Consider the following 22261-nt stretch of genomic DNA (forward strand, 5'->3'; position numbering starts at 1 on the left):
ATGGTCTCTCTTAACAAAATTTCTATTTCTTATATCTATATTCAGGGAAAAACAAAAACATTTTCTCATCACGTAAACCGTATTTTTCGGATTATAAATCAGTTTTTTTTTCTCTCTTCATAGTGGAGTGACTTGTGTGGAAAGTTATTACCACATGATGATATCATTTCACATGTTATTTTCACACTAACCTGCAAGATGGCGCTCAAGGCCTGTGTTTTAATATTGGCGGTAACTTATAAGAAAACAAAAAAACAACTGAGAAGCGCTGAACAAAATGGCACTGAAAAAATCATATTCTGTAGATTACAAAATCCAGGTGGTATGTATATGTAACGTTAGCATACTGTGCTACATAGAACAAGGTGCGACCGAGGTGCGACATAGACCCAAAAAATTTGATTCATTATAATTTTTGAAGAAAATGGAAAAAACAGTAGTTATTCTGATTGCTGTAGACATGGTTTACTATTGAAGGCCGCAAAAAAAAAAAAAAATGAAAAGGTGGGGTCGGATCAGGCCCTCGGGCCTCGAGTTGGACACTCCCGGAAAAATCCACGATTTGAACGTCTGCAACATGTTCTTAGAATGGCGAGCTTTGTGATATGAATCATGAAATTTGAGGACTAGGACCAAAGAAAGCCACTCACCTTGGGTTGCACCTCCACCTCCACCACTTGGTTCTTGTTCATGCAGCCTTTGACGAAGCCCTCCACTGTGCTGTTAAACTTCATGAAGATGACGTAGGCGGCGTAGCCCGAGAGCAGCGTGATGCTCTCCCCCACCGAGATGAAGTTGTCCAGGAAGAAAACGATGAGCAGGATGAGGTCCAGGATGTAGAAGGAGACGTCGCGGAAGAGCGGCCACCACGTCAGGTTGAGGATCTCCTTGGAGAAGATGGCGCACATGCCGATGACGAAGAGGATGTTGAAGACGGCCGAACCCACGATGGTGCCGATGCCCACGTTGCTGTGCGAGATGAAGACGCCGATGATAGAGGTGAAGAGCTCGGGGGCCGAGCCGCCCGCCGCCATGAAGGTGGCGCCGGCCACGTCGTCCGAGATGCCCAGCTTCTCGGTGATGACCGTCAGCGCCGGCACGAAGAACTCGTCGCAAACGATGGCCAAGGCGATGAACATGTAGATCATGCCGAACATGTGGAGGACCACCGCGCCTTTGCGTCTCTGCTGGAGGTCGAAAAGATCCGTCGGGTACTCCCCTTGGCTCGCGTTGCCAGTGGATTTCATGGCGATGGGCCCGTCGGCCGAGCCGTTGGTCTCGTCGCGCTGCCGGCTGAAGAGTAAAGTCCTGCGGGGCGCCAACTCGCTCTCCGGAGGGTCCGCCGAGTTCCACGTCAAGGCACCGACGGAGACGGCACTTACGGCCAGCAGGCTAACCACCAAACCGAAGATCCGCACGGGCCGGAGTTTTCTCCGCTGACCCCTCCGCTTGCACGGCAGTGCCGCCACCGGACCCATTTCTGCCTCGCTCTCGTTGGCTTGGATTAGAGGGGGGAAGTCGCTAGGGTTTTACCGAAGATGGGGCATGGTTTTGGCCTCAAACGCGTTGAAAAAACTGCTGGCACTTTCCTGGATCTGGCTTGCCGAATGTTGCCTTCATATTAACCTCTGCTGGATACACAACAGAATAAAGATGATTTTAACATTGTTGTCATTTTCCCACCACATGTCATAATAATCGGTTAGCTCGAGTCATTCGATTAGAAAAAAGATTCAAATTCAATTTAGCTGCTTCTAGTATTCGTTTAATTAAAGTGACGTTGTTATGGTTTGTTTTGAACGTGTTTGCATTTAGTTTTATTGATTTGGGTGGATACACTGCCCTCTAGTGGTAACCATACCTCATTTAACATGGTTGAATCTAGCTGCTCCCTGCTAAAACCAACATGTTTTTTTGGTTTGTGCGAATGTGTGTTTTTTTTTTAATACATTCGTCATTTAGTTTATAGGTATATTTAGCCATTTTTTGCGGGAATATGTGTTTGAACAATTTGTTAAGAGCATAAAAAAAAAGTTAGCATTTTATGGCATTTAGGCTAGCGGACTTTTGCTATGTAAGTTAGCCAATTGTTCTTTTGTTGTACTAAAATCCTTATTGATTTATTTATTTATTGTACCGTTTGATGCTAACCTCAAGTTATTTTTAAATGAAAGTGCAATTTTGCATAGTTTCATAACTCATTTCACATGGCTGAATTCAGCTGCTCCCTGCTAAGACCAACATAAGCCAAGTTTTTGTTTATTTGAGCCAATTTTTTTTGGTGCATTTATAATTTAACTTATAGGTATATTTAGCCGTTTTTATGGGAATATGTGTTTGAACCATTTTTAAGAGCATTATTTTAAAAAAACAAAAACCAAAAAAAACCTTAGCGTTTTATAGCATTTAAGATAGTGGACTTTTGCTATGCAAGTTAGCCAATTGTTCTTTTGCTGTTTGCTGTACTTCCTCATTTATTTATTTATTTATTTTTTTGTACCATTTGAGGTTAAACTTAGGTATTTTAATTTTTTTATGTTGCTTACTCGATTATTCGAACTAACTAGTTCATCGATTAATCAACTACTAATATAATCAATAGCTGCAGCCCTACTTAATAATAAAGTACAGTAGCAGTGTCAAACTCTAGGTCCGCGGGCCATATCTGGCCCGCATTGTCACGAAATTTAGTCTTTAATGAAAGATTGAAGATGACAAAAATCCAAAGCCCTGTAAAAAAAAAAAAAGGCTCATAAGACTGTCATAAGACCGTCATAATTATGACATGACACTGTCATCAAGTGTCATCCGGCATATTATGTCACTTTTGAATGGATGTAAAAGACATAAATGGAGTTAGCGAAAAAAATTTGCCCGATGACACTTCATGACGTCTGTCATAAGCATTCATTAATGCTCATGACAGTGTCATGTCGTAATTATGACAGTTTTAGGACAGTCTTATGAACACACTGTCACATTAGGTGTTACCAAATAGACAGTACAAGAGTGTATTTGCTATCAAAAGGCTCAACAAAGAAGATTTGGACATTTTCTAAGTCAACAATATCTCAAAAGACTATCAAAATACAATCATTTGTCGATTAGTTGACAATCATTCAGTTTATTGTGGCGGCCAGAAATATAGGCCCTCGGAAGAAAACCATTACTATAGAGTTTGACACCCCTTCTCTAATCCATATTTAGGTCTACATTGTTCAGGGCTAAAAAAAAAAAAAACACACCTACTATCCCTTGATATCAAACAGCGCATGCAAGCGAGAGGCTTCATATGAGTTATTCCGTGACCTATGACCTTTACCGAATCCCGCCCCGAATCAAACATATTCAACACCCGATCGGCAAAACTTGACGAGGACGGAGGATTTTTTTTTTTTGCCATGCGCCAAACTGCGGTAAGAGAAATAACAAGCAGGCCAGTCAGATAACGGGCGATGACGCTGCTGAAAACGGCGGATGACAAGTCTTGTTATGAATTATTTCGGAGCGCTAAAGCCCATCCGCGGTAACTCTGCCCTTCACGGATGCGTTCGCCCTCTCGGCTGTATTCATAGAAAAGAAAGAGGAGGTGGGAGGGGAAAAAAAAAAAACCAGGAGACAACGCGTTGTCTGCATGCGGAGGCGCGTGACGCGCGGCGGCAGACGTCTCGCCTTACCTTTGGATGGAGGCGACGCACGGCAGCTGCTTCCGAATTGACAGTCCGGTGCCCTCTTGCTCTCATTGAGCAGAAAAATGTCACCGGTCTCGGCTGTAGCGACGGACAGAGGAGGAGCTTTTGACAGAGGATGAGGAGGCGGGGGGAGGCAAAAAAAAAAAAAAAATGAACGCACCTCCCCTCTGGCTTCACAGTCTCGGCTCAGCAGCATCAATCCTGGCTGGGATGAGAGCAAACATTTAGAAAATAATATCAAATATTAAAAAATATGATTAGTTGGCTTAGTCCACGTGATGTACATGAATGAAGGCAGGTGAAGATGTGCAGCTCCCCCCACCCCCTATTGTCAGGTTGAAGATGCTGGATGCTATTGGTAATGTTGCATGTTACCGTGGTTACAGAACAATCTCACCGTTTCTATCCCCTCCTCGTTCCTGGCGTCCTGCGTGGACAGGTGGCCGTGCTTCGGGGCCGCGGGGCTGATTGATGTCCGAGAGAGCCTAAAAGGTCATTTCAAGGTTACACGGCATGGGTTCTGACTGGGGATGGGACCCTCTGGGTAGCTCACGATACGGTTCGCGATACAAGGCTAGGATATACGATAAAACAACAAATAAACAGAAAAATAAGCTATTTTAAGTGTTTTGGCAGCCCTTTTAGTTTCCGTTTTGGACAAAAATACTCATTAGTCTTACTCATATTTTAGTCATTTTAAAATGTTTTTCTCTTTGTCTTGTTTTTGTTGACGAAAACTAATTTTGTCTAATTTTAGTCGCGATTTACTCAGAATTTTTTCGTCTATGAAATTAAAATGTTTTAGAATAAATATTTGGGTTGTTCCGATCATGTTTTTTTGCTCCCGATCCGATCCCGATCGTTTTAGTTCTAGTATCTGCCGATCCCGATATTTCCCGATCAGATTGCTTTTTTTTTTGCTCCCGATTCAATTCCAATCATTCCCGATAATTTTTCCCGATCATATACACTTTGGCAATGCATTAAGAAAAAAATAAATAAAACTCGGACGAAAATATACATTCAACATACAGTACTGTATTTGTTTATTATGACAATAAATCCTCAAGATGGCATTTACATTATTAACATTCTTTCTGTGAGAGGGATCCACGGATAGAAAGACTTGTAATTCTTAAAAAATAAATGTGACTTTGTATATTGTGACTAAATATTGCCATCTAGTTTATTTGTTGAGCTTTCAATAAATGATACTGTAGCCATTTAACTGTTCTGCACAAATGCATGATGGGAATTGCAACCACGACTGTGCGTAGTGGCACCAATTGTTATATCTTCTCTGCGTTGGGAAATAACATAGGGTGTTAAGAAAAAGATCAACTGCTACATTTCTTCCCCACATTGCTTCGCAGGACATTTCTAATTGTGGAAAGAGGGATTTTAAGGCTTTAGCCAATTATAAAAAGGCTTTAAAGACTGCCTAAATTCACTCTACTCATTTTACGTTATCTTTTAGCTCTATATGCAAGTAAAACGGCGCCATTATAGATTGAAGGCGACAATGCATGAGTGGGTCGTGCAGCGCATGCGTTAATTGCATTAGATAATTTTACGTGATTAATTAAAAAATAATTAATTACCGTCGTTAACGTGATAAATTTGATAGTCCTACTTTAAGCCATAACTAAAGACTCTGGATGAGTGTAAGACATTTTGTCTGCAACGTTAAATACAGATAGAAAATTATTTAATTAAAAAATATAAATATATTAAAAAAAGGCATGTCCGATATTTTTTTACCGATTCGATGTGATTGGACTCGATCAATCGGGTCCGATCACATCTTTAATATATATGTTTTAGAAAAATAAAGTTTCCAACACTTTCGAATGAACAGTGACATGCGTCCACAAGGACAATACCAACTTCCTAGTGATAATACACTCTTAGCAGCAAAACTGTACATTACTTTCACTCACTTGATGCTAACGTGAATGTAAAGCTAAGAGTTACATTTAATGTGCTCAGCACTCAGCACAGACCTTTAAAGGCAAAAACCACATTGCATATTCTCTTTTGCTAAGAAAACAAATCTTACTGTGTGTTGCAAAACAAGCAAGCCTGGAGAGGAGAAGACACTGACGAGTTGGGGGTGGAGGGGTGCAGCGCATCACATGTCACACAATCAGACACTGCTACGATGCAGGCTAACTACAAATAAAATGTCACACATTGTGAACATGTGACGGAAACTACGGCGCATTTTTGTCTCTTCTCGTCAGACAAAAACTGGCATTGGTTTCGTTATGTTTTAGTCTCCCAAGAAACGTTTTTAGCTTGTTACCGCCTCGTCATTGTCAAGAAAAAAATGTTCCTCGACGAAATATTTTTGTTATAGTCATCGTTGACGAAAACAACACTGGCTATTTTTATCCTTTTGCTGTGAATTGGAATTAAACATCCAATCCCAGGCTTTTCTCTCCTCAAATACTTCAACTCCTCCGGGGGGATCCCAAGGCGTTCTCAGGCATGTTCTGAGTCGTCCCCGGGGCCTCCAACCGGTAGAACATGCCTGGAACACCTTTCCAGGGAGGAGTCCAGGTCCATCAATTATTTTAGTAGGTAGTAGATTAATCGATGAACTAGTTAATTCGAATAAGGAACATAAAAAATGAAAATACCTGAATTGAGCCTCAAACGGTATAAAAAAACCAATAAATGAGGATCTAAGAACAACAAAAGAAAAATTAGCTAACTTACATAACAAAAGTCCGCTAGCTTAAATGCTATAAAATGCTAATGTGTTTTTTTTTTGGTTTTTTTTTTTTTTTTACAATACTTTTAACAAATGGTTCAAACACATATTCCCATAAAAAACGGCAAAATATACACATAAACAAAATTATGAATGCATTAAAAACATTAGCTCAAACAAAAAATTTGCTTATATTGTCTTAACAGGGAGCAGTTGGATTCACCCATGTGAGATGAGTTATGTCATTTTCACTGCTGCCACCCAAATCAATACAACCAAATGCATACACTTTCAAAACAAACCATTACAACGCTACTTTAATGAAACGAATACTTGAAGCAGCAAAATTGATTTTGAATCTTTTTTCTGATCAAATTACTCAAGTTAATCGATTAATTGTTGCAGGACTAGTCTGGTAGGCATCCGAATCAGATGCCAGAGCCACCTCAGCTGGCTCCTCTCAACGCAGACAAGTAGCAGCTCGACCCAGAGTCCCTCCCGGACAGTGTTGTTAATCTTACTTTAAAAAAGTTATTAATTAGTTACAAATTACTTCTCCCAAAAAGTAATTGCGTTAGTAACTCTATTACCTGAATGTAAGAGTAATTAGTTACTTGGCAAAGTAACCGGTGATAATTTTCATGCCCCCCCCCAAAAAAAACAAAAAAACAGGTCACACAATGTGAAGTTTAAAGGGTTTTTGGGACAATTGGCCCTAGCCCAATTCTTTACCCTAAACTTAACTAGACACAGGGGTATTGCGGACATTGCGATAACTAGATAGTAACCTTTGCTATGTGTGGAAGTCATTTAATGTTGTGAATCAACCGTTAAAGTTGTTAAAATTGCTAGCATTATTGCATTAATTCCCTTCTGTCTACTTTCGACATGAGTAAGTTTTAAACCGGTTTCATCATTTAAAGATAGATTTAAGTTAAGTTTTGCCTATTTAGGAGCATTTTAGATAAAAAGTTACTTAGGTTTGCTAGGAAGGTTCTATACAACAGAGCCTTTCTGAGAAGTCTACTGCTTTAAGATGGCGGCTGTTTATGAACACATCTAGTTCTTTATACATGTTGCTAATGCCGCCATGTCTGTCATTTGTATCCAGTTCTGTATATATGTGATATCTACCGTAGAATCATGTGGGCGTAGTTTGTAGGCTATTGGCTACAGTCCGGTATTATTGGAGGAACCTAGCAAAGTAGCATAAGTTTGCAACAGCGTCACAACTCCATTGCCTCCTCCCCACTCCAGCTCTGCTCTCTCGTCTCCATGAGTCAGTCTCTCTCAAGACTTTTCTCGCGTCAGTCAATCAACATAGTAACGCACGCCTTTCCACCTCAGTAACAGTAACGGCGTTGCCAAGATGAGAAAAGTAATTTCTCACTACTGGAGAAAATAACACTGTTAGTAACGCCGTTATGAACAACACTGCTCCCGGATGACAGAGCTTCTCACCCTTTCTTTCAGCGAGCCCCCGGACACCCTGCGGAGGAAACTCATTTTGGCCACTTGTACCCGGGATCTTGGTTTTTTGGTCATGACCCACAGCTCGTGACTGTAGGTGAGGGTAAGAACATAGATCAAATGGTAAATCGAGAGCTTCACCTTTTGGCTCAGCCCCTTTTCACCAGAACAAACCGGTGCAGAGTCCGCATCACTGCAGACGCTGCACCGATCCGCCTGTCGATTTCCTGCTGCCTCCTGCCCAAGGCCCCAAGATACTTGAACTCCTCACCTTGGGGCAGGATCTCTCCCCCAACCCGGAGATGGCACGCCACCATTTTACGACTGAGGACCATGGTCTCGGATTTAGAGGTGCAGATTTTCTTCCCGACTGCTTCACACTCAGCTGCGAACCACTCCAGAGATCACGGCTTGATGAAGCCAACCACATTATCTGTAAAAACGCAGAGACGCAATGCTGATGCCACCAAAATGGTCTGGTTTCAGTGCCATTGACGTCCAATCCAGTCAAAATTAATTGGATGTCTAACAGCCAGTGAGCTAACTAAACACTATTCTGATGCAAGATTTTAGTAGCAACCTGTTGGTTCATTGTTGTTTAAACATTGACACCTGTTTAAAATCATATATTGATTCTTGGCGCGAGCATTTCAATAACCTTTCGGGCTACAAAGGCTACGTTCATACTGCAGGTCTTAATGCACGAATCCGATTTTTTCGTGTTTTTCCGACTCGACTGAGGCATTAACTTGACGGTCTGAGCGTGACAAGTCGCATAGAACTGGACCATTTCAAATCCGATCTGAGTCACTTTCGTATGTGGTTCAAATCCGATCTGGGCCACATTTTTCCAGACTGTCGCGGCGGTCTGTACTGTCCACTCTCCCAAATCAGATTTCATGCAGCAATTACGTCATCAAATAGCGAGAGAGACGCTACCGTAGTGGTGCAGCTGGGCGTTATTAGCGCCTAGCTTGCAGTGAACACGGCTTTTGGGGAAGGGCTGGGCTTGACAACAGTCATAAAAAATAAAAATGGGTTGAGGATAAGCCTGAGAATGCTCAGTTTTCTCTCTGCTCCAAGTGAGCAATATTTCAACATTGCCTACACGGCCGAGAGTCGGGGGAAACTACCCGTATGTGTGTGTGACATGCACGGACAGTGCGTGCATGCTATCGATCCATATGAACTTTGAATATAAGCCTAAACGGGGATTACTGTATTTATGTCTGTTATTTGTGTCCTCCTTTTGAAAAGCAAAATATGATAACCCTGGAATGACGGATGATGTGTGTCATTTGTTTTGATGCTTCTGCGCATGCGGGTCTTCTTGCTCAGTGCGTGTCGGACTGCGAATTAGTGCACATGCGTAATACTTGAACGGGCACGCCAAAACAACGGATATGACAAAAAATCGGATTCGTGCATTAAGACCTGTAGTATGAACGTAGCCAAAGTATCACGATTTATCACCTTTTTGATATATTGTCACACCCCTAGTTCAGCGGTGCCACACTCATCAGTGTTAAGGTTTCTCAATTACATCTGCCAGCACTGGGCTGCCTCTAGACATGTGTCGATGACAGGTTTCAACGTATACCGTGGTAAACCGCAAAATTTTTCATACCATTCTTACGGTATTTGCTGTTTTTATGTCCCAAAAATGCAGGGACAAATCCCTTGCTTGCAGCAGCAAGGCTCAACCCTCCCCCAGCGGTTGTACCTCAGTGTCAGCACGTCAGCTGTGCTACACGATGACTGGAGGAGGTGAAACTTGAACTTTTTCCCCCATCAGAGCAAAGGAAACAGCTGGTATGAGAATACTTCGACTACAGAAAAGTTAGACGGCCGCGGCTTAGAGGAGGAGGGCCAACCGACATGTAAAACATGATTGCGGAAGGTGGCAACACCTCCAATATGATTTTGTATTTATACAAAATTAAAGGTTAGTAAACACTGTCATGAACCTTTCCCACCAGCTACAAACGTTAACTCCATCGTGCTTAGTGTGTCTAGCGGTGGTAAAACGTGGTGTTTTTGTCTCCCTGGCAACTGTCTGTGTTAAGAAAGTAAGTGTGTGTATCATGTAAACATGATACGAGTCATACACACATGCTTTTTATGGAAAATAATTCAATTATTTTTGTTCTCATTGGAAAAATGTTGCGCTGTGGCTGTGGGTTTAGGCTCCTGTTCAATGGAAAAAAGTTTTTTTTAAACCCAGATATCTCATGGTAACAAATTTTAGAGCTGTAATTGCAATACCGTGAGAGGCTTAAGGTTATCATACCATCAGAATCTCATACCGGCACATGTCTAGCTGCCACTATCAACTCATTGAAGGATATAGACGTCCAATCTATTTGATTTTTTTAGCCTTTTCAGATAAACTCACAAGTAAAACCCTAGAACGATCACGATTTGGTGGCAGTCAATGATTTCATAAACCTCTCGTCCATTTTTCATGCAATTAAACGAACTACTGAGTGGCCATGTAAGTCTTATACGAGTCGACTCTTCATTAAAACGCACTAAAAGATGACCTCTATCTTTTTAATCAGCACAAGCCGTCCTCACGCCAGCTTTCGCAATCGCGTCCGTCAATAGTTCTCACATCGAACCAGATCCCTCCAGGCTGTCGAACCCCTCCCTTCCCCCGATCTGGTTGCCTTTCCAGCATAAAACTGTTGACCGGTAACGGGACGTGGACGATGCTTGTTTTGATATGACAAAACCAAGAGAAATTTCCTGCCTCGCCCCCTCCTAAACCACCACCGGCTAAATCCGAGCCTTTGTACTCTACATAGTTGTATGGATTTGTCAGCAGTGGGACAGGGGCAGCGGGGGGGTAGATAGAGTGATGATAAGCAAGAGAGTTTTTCCAGTCGACGGGGAAGGACAATTGACCTCGGCGAGCTATCGAACGAGCGTGATTGTAAAGGTCTATCAATAACTATTTTCAGTCACACGCGAGGCTTCTCCAACGGATGAAATGCTGGAAGCCTCGTATCACGAGCTCGGGCCGGACCACCCGCCGACCAGGAAAGGCCAGTTAGCAAAACTAAAAAGCAACCGATTGGATTCTGGGAAAAGCAATCCATCGAGCGAATGAGCGCCGTAAAAAGCGTAGAGGCGAGAGAAATGTGTTTGGGAGATGGATGACTGGATAATCCTCAAGCAGGTTTCATGGTTAAGTACTGGAACTGATTAGACAGCAGCTGAAAGTGAGATCCTGTTTTAAAGGGTTTTGCAAGTAACCCTGGATCAGATCAAGTTAGATCCTGTTATAAATATCACTTAAGACGAAGAACGAAAACAAGAAGTCTTTATGATCTGAACAGTGCAGATATACAGTGAAGGGCTGCAGCTATCGATTATTTTAATCGTCGATTAATCGATAAACTAGTTAGTTCGAGTAATCAAGTAATCGGATAAGGAACATAAAAAATTAAAATACCTGAGCGTCAAACGGTGTTAAAAAAAAATAAAAAAAAAATGAGGATCTATGTACAACACAAGAACAATTAGCCAACTTACATCGCAAAAGTCTGCTAGCTTAAATGCTATAAAACACTAACTTTTTTTTCTTTTTTTTTAACAACGCTCTTAACAAATGGTTCAGACACATATTCACACAATAAAATGGCTAAATATTAAGGGTGTAACGGTACATGTATTGAACCGTTTCGGTACTTTGTGCTCTGTTCGGAACGGAGGCGTACCGAACGAGTTTCTGACGTAATGTAACCCTTACTTTTCGAGGCTGTGAGTCGATCGGGTTACAGTTTCTTTGTGTAGATTATATTTACTCCGTCTTCTCTACTATAATGAGGACCAACATGGTAGGACAGTAAGAAACGTCAACGGCGTGACAACGTGGTTGCTGCGAGAACGCAGTGAAACGCGGCCGTTAAAGTCAATCAGCCAATGCACACCAGTCGCAGTGCGGCCACGTGTTAAGTGCCGTTTACATGGTGACTCCGAGAATACGAAAAATTTCAAATTTGCATTTGCGTCTCCATTTAAACTACGTTGCAATTCCGCATGAAAACGATGTAGTATTCATGCCAGACACAGGGCGACAGAGAATGATGCACTTTGACCCCACCAAGCTCCCTCAGCCCGGAAAAAAATATGCCCGCCCACTCGAAGCAATGTCATTTTTCTTTTGTTCAAAAAGGCAAAAAAAATTGAAACGTTCAACATATTTAATCTAAAAATATTATTAAAACAGTAAATTAAAGCGGACATTCTGCCATATTTGCTGTTTTTAATGTTTAGTAGCACCACTGCGCACGCCCAATGTGACGTGTACGAGTGCTGATGTTACGGTGCGGTGTCGCGCCGCAAGAGCCTTTGATATGCATGCCGAGGAAGCCCCCCACAACCGGATTCTTCCACTTTGGAGGCAGGATTAATAATTTTTCTTCTTCGTCGACACCATATGCACGCGAGGAGAGTCCGCTACTCAGTCATTGCGTCTTTGTGTCGCAGAGTCGCCATGTAAACTGCCCCTTAGAAACGTCCCAGAAGCAGCTCAACGCGATGCACGCGAAAAAAACGGCAGAGTTTATTTTTTGACGCGAGACGCTGCCCTCCTGCGTCAATACTACTAGCTAGGATCGGGCAGACCAGAAGTCACTCATGTAAAAATACGGTGGATCCGGTCGATTTTCAAACGAATATGCAATCATAACCCAATTTTTGAGTCCATCAGATGTCTTGAGGGGTAGATCGGGGCACAGTTGACTTGTCTTTGTTGATTGACAGTTGTCTTCTCTGCTATAATAATAACCAACACGGCCCCGTGTTCAATACAAAACCCTCCTACCACAACAAAACAAGTAGGAACTAATATACACATAGGAACTAAAGTTATACAGCATAAAATATACAATATAAATGAATACTACAGCACATTTGTAACATACAAACATATAATAAAATAAATAATAGCCTATTTAAATAAAATAAATTGAAATGAGCTAAAACACCTGTAATTAAATAATAAGAATAATACACAGATCCTGCTTACACAATTAAATTTATTAATCTCTGTGCGGCGCTTTAACTTGAGAAAATCCACTAATAAAGCTTTTGAAAACCAGTTCATAAGAAAAACAAAATCACTGAGGCATTTCATTTGTAAAATACATGTTAAAATCTTTGTCAGTGGGATTGCTTTTCTCTTTAGAACAAGAATTCTTTTTTCGTCTTACAGAAAGAAAGCTGACCAATACGCGGGGTCTGAAAGTCAAATTGTTGTTGGATTATTATCTTTAAATACCTGCTACTTTTTGAGCAGAATTCTAGCTTTGTATAGGCTACTGTTCCTATTGTTGAAAGCACAAAAGTGTGTAATAAACAACTAGCACATTTATATTTTGCATTTGGTTTTCTTACTGTTCCGAAAATCAACCGAACCATGACCTCTAAACCAAGGTACGTACTGAACCGAGATTTTTGTGTACCGTTACACCCCTACTAAATATACCTATAAACTAAATCCCGAATGCATTAAAAAAACATTAGCTCAAACAAAAACTTAGCTTATTTTGGTCTTAACAGGGAACAGCTGGATTCAGCCACGTGAAATGAGGCAGTGTATCCACCCAAATCAATAAAACTAAATACAAACACTTTCAAAACAAACGATTACAACGCCACTTTAACTAAACAAATACTCGAAGCAGCAAAATTTAATTCAAATCTTTTTTTTTTTTTTTTGGAGTTGCGTACTCGAGTTAATCGATGAATCGTTGCACCACTAATACAGTGTATCACAAAAGTGAGTACACCCCTCGCATTTCTGCAGATATTTAAGTATATCTTTTCATGGGACAACACTGACAAAATGAGATTTTGACACAATGAAAAGTTGTCTGTGTGCAGCTTATGTAATAGAGTTCATTTATTTTCCCCTCAAAATAACCCAAAATATAGCCATTGATATCAAAACCCCTGGCAACAAAAGTGAGTACACCCCACAGAAACTACGTACATCCCTAAATGTCCAAATTGAGTACTGCTTGTTATTTTCCCTCCAAAATGTCATGTGACTCCTTACAGGAGTGCTGTCAGCATTGCTGCAGAGATTGAAGAGGGTCAGCATGTTAGTGCTCAGACCATACGCCGCACTCTACGTCAAATTGGTGTGCATGGCTGTCACCCCAGGAGGAAGACTATTCTGAAGACGGTACACTAGAAAGCCCGCAAACAGTTTGCTGAAGACATGTCAACAAAGCACATGGATTACTGGAACCATGTCCTATGGTCTGATGAGACAGGTGGGCGGCTCACCCCCTCCTCCTGCAGTGCCGGAAACGGGGCCACAGTCAGCCCTACGGGACCCAGGACCATCCGCGCCCCTATTAACTAGCCCTCCGAGGGGAAGCGCCACTGCGCCCCACAACCGCCACAACCCCTTAACCCAGTGCTTCTCTATTATTTTCTGTTATGCCCCCCCAGAAAGACGTAAACATTCTGCGCCCCCCTCCCCCCAACTCTCTGCCGCCACTGTAAATATATTGGAGTATAATTTGTTTATAAAATTCTCCTCTGGATAGCATTGTGTTCTTTTTAACATTAAAGAAAAAAGTAATATAGATCAACTTCCAATAAAGTTAAAAAAATAATACTCATCCATAATGTAAAAATACACTCAAGATTTTTTCACCGTTTGATACTGAAAAATACAATTTAAAAAAGTCAATAAATAATAATTCAAATTGATTAGCAACATTAACTCACGAGGACAATATGCCAAACAATTAGACCGAAAAAACAACAACAATTAATAGAACAAAAATGACAGTGTCATTGGACAGAGAGACTGTTTTTTTTTGCTGCTGGCAGTATCAGCTCCTTTCCTATGTTGTGGAGTTATTTTGCACTGAGCAACTTGGTATGCCACCTTTTATGATTATATGACAGTGCTTACTGGTTTACTGATGTAACACTGACAAAGCGGGAGGATTGTTGGCAATATTTGGCACGTTTTCGCTGAAAAAAATAATTCCTTCTGTCCGCTGCGAACATTTTTAGACAAAGTAAATAGACCGGTCTTTCCTCATCTCCCACTGTACTAAAAGTCAAAGCCAAAAGTCAAATGCTGCATACGCTTCGTCATATTTCCTTGTCTTAGCTTTTCATTTCTCCAGTGCTCTTGTTTGGTTCAAAAATATTGCGCACATGCTGAAAATGAGAGCGGCACTGCCACCCACTGAGTGGATGTACAATTACACTTTATTCGAGTACGGCAAAAAAGTACGTTCCCCAAGGTCACATGCGCCACCCCCAGCATCGCTCTGCGCCCCCCTGGGGGGGGCCCGCCCCACTATTTGAGAAGTACTGTCTTAAGCGCAGGACCCCCACGGTCCAGCAGGCCCGGGGAAGGAAAGAATCCTCAACCTGAGGGGGCGACACCTCACCCACCCGCCGTTGTACAGCCGGCAAGCCAAAACAGGGCCCAATTTTTCCACTGTTGACTACTTCATAGGACCAACTTTTTGACTGAAAAAAACATTTCAGATGAGCTTATACTGTATGTACAATTTGTACTTCATTACATTTCATTGTATTGGTGATTTTTTTTCATGTATTAAGTATGTTTCGATTGTGGGACAAAAAGAGGAAGCTCACGTATTGATCCGCTTGGCAGGGAAGGACACAGCGTCCTCCTGACCTTTGGTTTATGGACGCTTAATATTTCATGACTTTCTGTGGGCGCGGGACAAAATGGAGCAACGACATAGGTTAAATGCTCCGCTAATGCAAGTAGGATGAAAGTGGCGACGGCCACATCATAGACTCAATGATTATCAATCAATATTTGTGCAGTGCCGATAGGAAGCATAGTTGCAGAAACTTCAAACTAGTGCTGCAACGATTAATCGATGAACTCGAGTAATCGATTAAAAAAATTTTAATTAAATTTTACTGCTTCGCGCATATGTTTAAATATAGTGGCGTTGTAATGGTTTATTTTGAAAGTGTTGGCATTTAGTTTTATTGATTTGGGTGGATACACTGCCCCTCTGGTCTGCCTCATTGTACATGGGTGAATCCAGCTGCTCCCTGTTAAGACCACCATAAGCCAAGTTTTTGTTTGCGCTAATGTGTTTTTTTAATGCATTCGTAATTTAGTTTATCGGTATATTTAGCTGTTTTTTGTGGGAATATGTGTCTGAACCATTTGTTATGAGCATTTTTAAATGTAGTTTGTAGGTATATTTATGTGTTTTTCGTGGGAATATGTGTCTGAACTTTCTGTTATGAGCATTGTAAAAAAAAAAAAAAAAGTTAGCATTTTATAGCATTAGCAAACTAATAGGCAGCAAATATCAAAACAGCACTTTCTGTGTATCAAATGTAGTGCTGCAACAATTAATCGATTAACTCAAGTATTCAATTAGAAATAAATATTCAAATTTTTGTTGCTTCGAGTATTCGTTTTAAGTGGCCTTGTAATGGTTTCTTTTGAAAATGCATTTAGCTTTATTGATTAGGGTGGATACACTGCCCTCTGGTTTGCCTAATTTCACATGGCTGAATTCAACTGCTCCCTGTTAAGACAAACGTAAGCTAAGTTTTTGTTTGAGCTAATGTTTTTAATGCATTTGTAATTTATTTTATTGGTATATTTAGCCTTTTTTGTGGGAATACATGTTTGGACCATTTGTTAAGAGCATTGTAAAAAAAAAAAAAAAAAAAAAAAAAAAAGTTAGCGTTTTGTAGCATTTAAACTAGCGGACTTTGCAATGTAAGTTAGCCAATTGTTCTTTTGTTGTACATAGATCCTCATTTATTTATTTTTTATACTGTTTGAGGGTGAGCTCAGGTATTTTAATTTGTTCACGTTCCTTATCTGATTACTCGATTATTCGAACTGACTAGTTCCTCAATTAATGGACCGCTAAAATAATCGATAGCTGCAGTCCTACTTCAAACGACTCGTTTCCGAGACTAAATAAAATTTCAATGACTTTAACAGGACGCTGCCAGCGTTATCGTTGAACTTACTTGCGGAAATGCGCCGTGTGTAAAGCTCGCCAAGCTCTCCATCTGTCGGATGACTTTTACAAACGTCTTTTTTTTTTCAGATGTGGCTGCGCCATCTGCTTGGAGTGAGCCATTTAAAGTAGAAACGTGCACATTTTGGAAATGTTCTCTTTGGTATTTTATTATTTATTGAACTCAAACTGGATGTGAAAATGTTGGTTTGTATGCCAGTAAACATAAAGCAAACAAACAAAAAAAATCACTTTTGAGTTGTTAAAAAAATATACACATGCAGGTAAATTGTTTTCATGTTTGAGTATCAGTGGTAATTTACCTTTTTTTTTTCAATTATGTGAAGTTAGGTCATAGACTTCAAAACTCTATTGACCTGACACTTGTTCATTCTTTGAACAACCATACCATACTATAGGGGGGCTGAGCTTCATTTAGTAATAGTCATTCGAAGACAGCACATGCTCATGTCTAAGCCAGATTTAAGCTTGGATTTTTGAAGAACTACGAAAGCTGTACAGCATAAAAACAGGAAGGATTGTCTCAAGAGGGATTTGTTCGAGGAATTAAGGTAATTACTATATTTTCCGTACCATGCATGCATTTTTAAACGTGAAAAAAAATCAATGGGAGAAGTCAGCCGCATTGGCATCATAGTTCGCCATATTTACATAAAATAAACGCTAACTGCACGGTTTCTTTGCTTTTAACCAAGAATCGAGACTGTTTTAGGTCCATATTTATGAAGAATTCAGGGATTTTTAGCATTTATTCACAAGAATTTTCACCAGAAAAAGCTCTGTTTACGCCAGGCGGCCGCTAGCCTCATTAGCTAAAAGAGTAGCATTGTACTTCGACATATTTACGTAAAATTAATGCTAACTGCACGGTTTCTTTGCTTTTAACCAAAAATCGAGACTGTTTTACATCCAAATCTATGAAGAATTCGGGGATTTAAGTATTTATTCACAAGAATTTTCACCAGAAAAGCTCTTTTTACATCAGGCGGCTGCTAGCCTCATCTACTACAACGATACATATAACTAACTATACAACTGTAAAATGACAATAAAGGGCTATTCTATTCTATAATAAGTTGTGATTGCATATAGAATTTATCAATAAATTATTTATAATTGATACTGCATGTTTTCCTGAAGTATTACGTTTCTGATGTGAAAATTGAGTGATTTATTAGATGTTGAAAAAATAATTAAGTTGCTATTTTGGGCAAAACTTATACATGATATGATAAATATTGCTATTGATCCTGAAAATATAGGAGATTATCTCTACATTTGGTGATTTTTGTGTATCTAGTGTAAAATCTGATAATTTTATAACCATTTTAAGTATTGTTATATCAAAAAAAAAAAAAAAAAAATCAGGATTTTGTAAGGGAATGACTTTGAATTTTTTGATGCCGCTGCTCATGGAGACTCATATATGGCTAAGGTAGGTGCCTGTTTTGCTTTTAGGTCAGTAGAAGCTTTAGTTTTGAAAATATTTGAACTCGACGTTTTTGAAAATGTCAACATATTATGAAGTCTATGGTTAGGTTTATTTACATAGCCCAAAAAAAATCACACAAAATAATAGATACTTTAACGTTAATATTAGTATATTAACTAAAAAAAATTGACGTCCATCCCTTGATACTTAAAAGATAGTTGAATAAGTATTTCTAATTTTACCGAGTTTTTTTTAAAAATTTACATAAAAATGTCCTTCCTTTTGCTTTTACATTTATAATGAGTAGCGTCGGACACATGCAGTTCATCATCCCCACCACTAGATGACATGGCAACAACCGGCGCATTAAACATTCCACTTCCGCCCATCGTCCTTCCTCTTCCGTTTACGACGATAGCAGGTATGGCGGCTATCAAAACTCCTCTAGATCTCACTTTATAAATCCGTTTTAATCCGGCGCTAATACGTGTGTACGATTAATTTCACGAAGCGGGGTTATTTAATATGTTTCGCCACTTTAACCCATGTGATTATTTTTCTGCTCTGAAGTGAATTATTATATTTATCGGCGCTACACATTTAGCGTTCGCGTTAGCCGTAAGCTAACCGGCTGTTTCGAGTCGCGTTTGAATCTGAAATGAAATTTATAATTGCTTTTTGCGAGATATTTGTCACTAAAGTCACACATTAGCATGATATTAATGATATAATTTTGTTCTCCAGCTTCAAAATGGTGCAGCGCCTGACTTACCGACGTAGGCTGTCCTACAACACCGCGTCCAACAAGACTAGACTGTAGGTTGTTGTGGAGTTCTTTCAGCTTGTGTCGTGATCCTTGTTGTAATTTTTGTTTTTTTTTTGGCAGGTCCCGGACGCCTGGTAACCGCATTGTGTACCTGTACACAAAGAAGGTTGGCAAAGCCCCCAAATCATCTTGTGGCATCTACCCAGGAAGACTGCGGGGAGTAAGTGAAAGCATAACAGTGAAACTGTTTATCCGACAACTTGGATGTAATTTCCTATTTTACCGTTTTCCTACTAGATCCGGGCTGTGAGACCTCGGGTTCTCATGAGGCTGTCTAAGACTAAAAAGCACGTCAACAGGGCTTACGGAGGCTCCATGTGCGCTAAGAGTGTGCGTGACAGGTGAGGGGGAAAATTCAATAAAAAAAATTAAAAAAAAAAAAAAAAGTAAACCTGAAGCAAGCACTTTTTGTTCAAAATATATCACCTTTTGTAGGATCAAGCGTGCTTTCCTGATTGAGGAGCAGAAGATCGTCATCAAGGTGCTCAAGGCACAAGCACAGAGCCAAAAGTCAAAGTAAAATGTGTATTTCTATTGCTGCAATAAAAAAAATTGACAAATGGATTGTGTTTTGGAATTATTTGATACATAGAAAGTGCTGTTATTTTGAAATTCACTGCCTATATGGTGGACTGTATGTTTAACGACAGAATCAAAAACCTACCAGGGAGCTTCGGCAAAGGGCGGTTGGATGGGCGGCTGGGTAGAAATTCTATGCAGTGGTCCCGCTGCCCCAAGCCGAGCGCTCCTATTTTAATGCATACATTGCACTACACACCCCACACCATCCCATCACGGTGCTGGGTAATGGCTGCCAGTCGGGGACCTGGGGGTCCCACACTTTCTCTATGGCGTGGCCTGGGCTGCCGGCTGCGGTGGTTGGAGGTCGGGGCTCCGAGCTGGCGGCGGCGCCTCTCTACTCTGCCTGGGTATCTGCCCTGTGCTCCGTCGCTGGCTGGACGCCGGTGTGACGACTGGATGCCCGTGGCATGCTGTGCCGGTTGGGGGGGGCTGTGTGGGCGGACGGGGGTGGAGGTGCTTCCCATCCCTTAAGGCCGGTTGATGGGGGCGCGGGGGACTACCCTGGATCCTGGGGGGGTGACAATGGCTCCTTTGCTGGGCTGCGGGAGGAGGGATGGGATGGGCTGCGCTGGCTCACTCCCCCATCTGCCCTCCTCCACGGACTGGCGGGGTTGGTGGGTGGGGGCCGTGGCGCCCGCGCGGCGTCCCCGCCAGTCTGCATGGCTGTTGCGTTTGGTGGGGCTCGCACGCGCCTGAATGTAATTGGGTGCGCTCGGGTGGGGTGCCTCAGCGCCGGGATTGGCGTAGGGTCGGTTGCCAATGGGCTTACATCCACAAGGGATTCACACGATTACTGGTTTCTAGATCACAGAGGTGATTTGTGTACACTCCACCCCTCCCTATCACTTATCCTACAGACTCCCCCACCCCGCTCCCCTTCTTTCCCTGGTCAACAGGCCCCCCACATGGTCTCAGCCGGAAATACATCTAGCTGACGACACCAACATATTCATAGTGTAGGCGTGTATTTTGTGTTCTTGTGTTTTTTTTCTTGCGTTTCTTTTTTCTTCTGTTCCCCATAACGCCTTCCTGTTTGCTGCTTTGTCATAATGAGGTATGTTAAATGATCACAATGGGAGTATGTCATACTCTCAATGTGAAACATTAAAACTGTTCAGACAAACCGGACACTTAGACTTCCATTCTCCGTGTCAAACAGCTGAACAGGACAGCTGTTTGACAAAAAAGAATCAAAACTATATTAGCTGTATAATGTTTACCATTTAAAAATAGCTTGCATAGTGAACTGTGGTGCTGCAATGATTAATCGGTTTACGCGAGTAATTCGATTTGAAAAAAGCTTAGAATAAAATTTTGCTGCTTCGAGGATTCGTTTAATTAGAGTGGCTTTGTAATAGTTTTGAAAGTGTTAACATTTAGTTTTACTGATTTGGTTGGATACGCTGCCCTCTGGTGGCAATAGTGAATATGACAACTCATCTAACAGCTGGACCCAGCTGCTCCCTGTTAAGACCAACAAATGGTATTTTTTTCAGCTAATAAGATTGTTTATGTATTTATAATTTAGCATAGAGGTATATTTCCCTTTTTGTTTTGTTGGAATATGTGTTTGAACGATTAATAGCATTGCGAAAAAGTTACCTTTTTATTTTACCATATTAAAATTAAACTAATGATACCGTTTGAGACTTGGCTCAGGTATTTTTAAAATATTTTTAAATGCATTTATTTCTCTTGTGAATTGGAAGTGCAATTTTACATACCATAGTTTGAAAAAACACTTAGGAATTCTATTTTGTATCACATTTAAATGGTCTTTTGAAAGTGCAACCTTATCAAGCTTTTGTTTTACATCTCCTAAAATCTGCCGTATGACACTTAAATGACTTCTGTCATAAGCATTCATTAATGCCGAAGACAGTTTTATGACGCCGCTATCATAAAGTGTTACCTATTAATCCAAATAAATCAGAAGATCACAGGACTATAAGCCGCAGAGTTCAAAATGAGGGAAAAAAGTGGCGGCTTATTGTCGGAAAATTACATTTTCCTCCTTACTTGGTATGATCTGAAACACAAATGACATTTAAGGAATATTTTCTGCATAATTAGGACGTAAAATTGAAATTTTCAATATTAATACCGTTTATTTATTTTAGAAAAACCAAACCTCTACCTTTTTAGTGGCACTTTTTCATTTAATCTAGACCCAAGCAACACATTAAATGATTACAAGCCAAGAGCAGAATTATTATTTTTTTCTCCTCTAACATGATGTGATTGGAATATACTGTATATATTTTTTATATTCGTTACATTAAATCTACTTGGCGTTAGGATAAGACAAAAAAAATCCCTTTTACATGTCCCAAAATGGATTGTGAACAATTTTTAGAAAGTATTTGAAATATAGTACGTACTGGAAAAAAGTTTCGTATATAAAATAGTGCTTTAGCGTCATCTAGCGGAATCTTTTAGAACAGACTTTTATGCAACCTTTTAGTATAGTATATTACATAAATATATATTTAAAAAAAAAAAAAAAACTTT

General features: G+C 40.5%; 2 protein-coding genes across 10 annotated transcripts in view; one reads left to right on the forward strand and one right to left on the reverse strand.

The window, feature by feature from the left end:
* Positions 1-4174, reverse strand: part of LOC130928402 (sodium/potassium/calcium exchanger 2-like) — a 51190-nt gene extending 47016 nt beyond the window's left edge. For 2 of the 9 annotated variants that reach the window (XM_057854981.1, XM_057854976.1), the window contains exons 1-4: positions 4090-4174; positions 3853-3897; positions 3678-3770; positions 650-1628 (exon numbers count right to left, since the gene is read on the reverse strand). In XM_057854981.1, coding sequence (XP_057710964.1) covers positions 650-1478 — 829 coding nt within the window. In that variant the 5' untranslated portion in view covers positions 1479-1628; positions 3678-3770; positions 3853-3897; positions 4090-4174. Of the gene's footprint in view, positions 1-649; positions 1632-3677; positions 3828-3852; positions 3898-4089 lie in introns of those variants that run through there. The other 7 variants (XM_057854982.1, XM_057854978.1, XM_057854984.1 and 4 more) reach the window with 5 other exon arrangements.
* A 14502-nt stretch (positions 4175-18676) lies between these two features.
* rpl34 (ribosomal protein L34) lies at positions 18677-19732 on the forward strand. The gene is made up of 5 exons (XM_057854987.1): positions 18677-18763; positions 19087-19158; positions 19229-19328; positions 19406-19509; positions 19604-19732. Exons 2-5 carry the CDS (start codon positions 19094-19096, stop codon positions 19686-19688), a joined length of 354 nt encoding a protein of 117 aa, XP_057710970.1. The 5' UTR covers positions 18677-18763; positions 19087-19093; the 3' UTR covers positions 19689-19732.
* Positions 19733-22261: the final 2529 nt, after the last annotated feature.

Source organism: Corythoichthys intestinalis, chromosome 13 (genome assembly GCF_030265065.1).
Source record: "Corythoichthys intestinalis isolate RoL2023-P3 chromosome 13, ASM3026506v1, whole genome shotgun sequence".
Taxonomy (NCBI): domain Eukaryota; kingdom Metazoa; phylum Chordata; class Actinopteri; order Syngnathiformes; family Syngnathidae; genus Corythoichthys; species Corythoichthys intestinalis.

Coding starts and splice junctions, on each gene's coding strand:
- rpl34 (XM_057854987.1), top strand. CDS start 19,094: ATGGTGCAGCGCCTGACTTACCGACGTAGGCTGTCCTACAACACCGCG. Junction 19,159..19,228: donor GCGTCCAACAAGACTAGACT/GTAGGTTGTTGT, acceptor TTTTTTTGGCAG/GTCCCGGACGCCTGGTAACC. Junction 19,329..19,405: donor ACCCAGGAAGACTGCGGGGA/GTAAGTGAAAGC, acceptor TTTTCCTACTAG/ATCCGGGCTGTGAGACCTCG.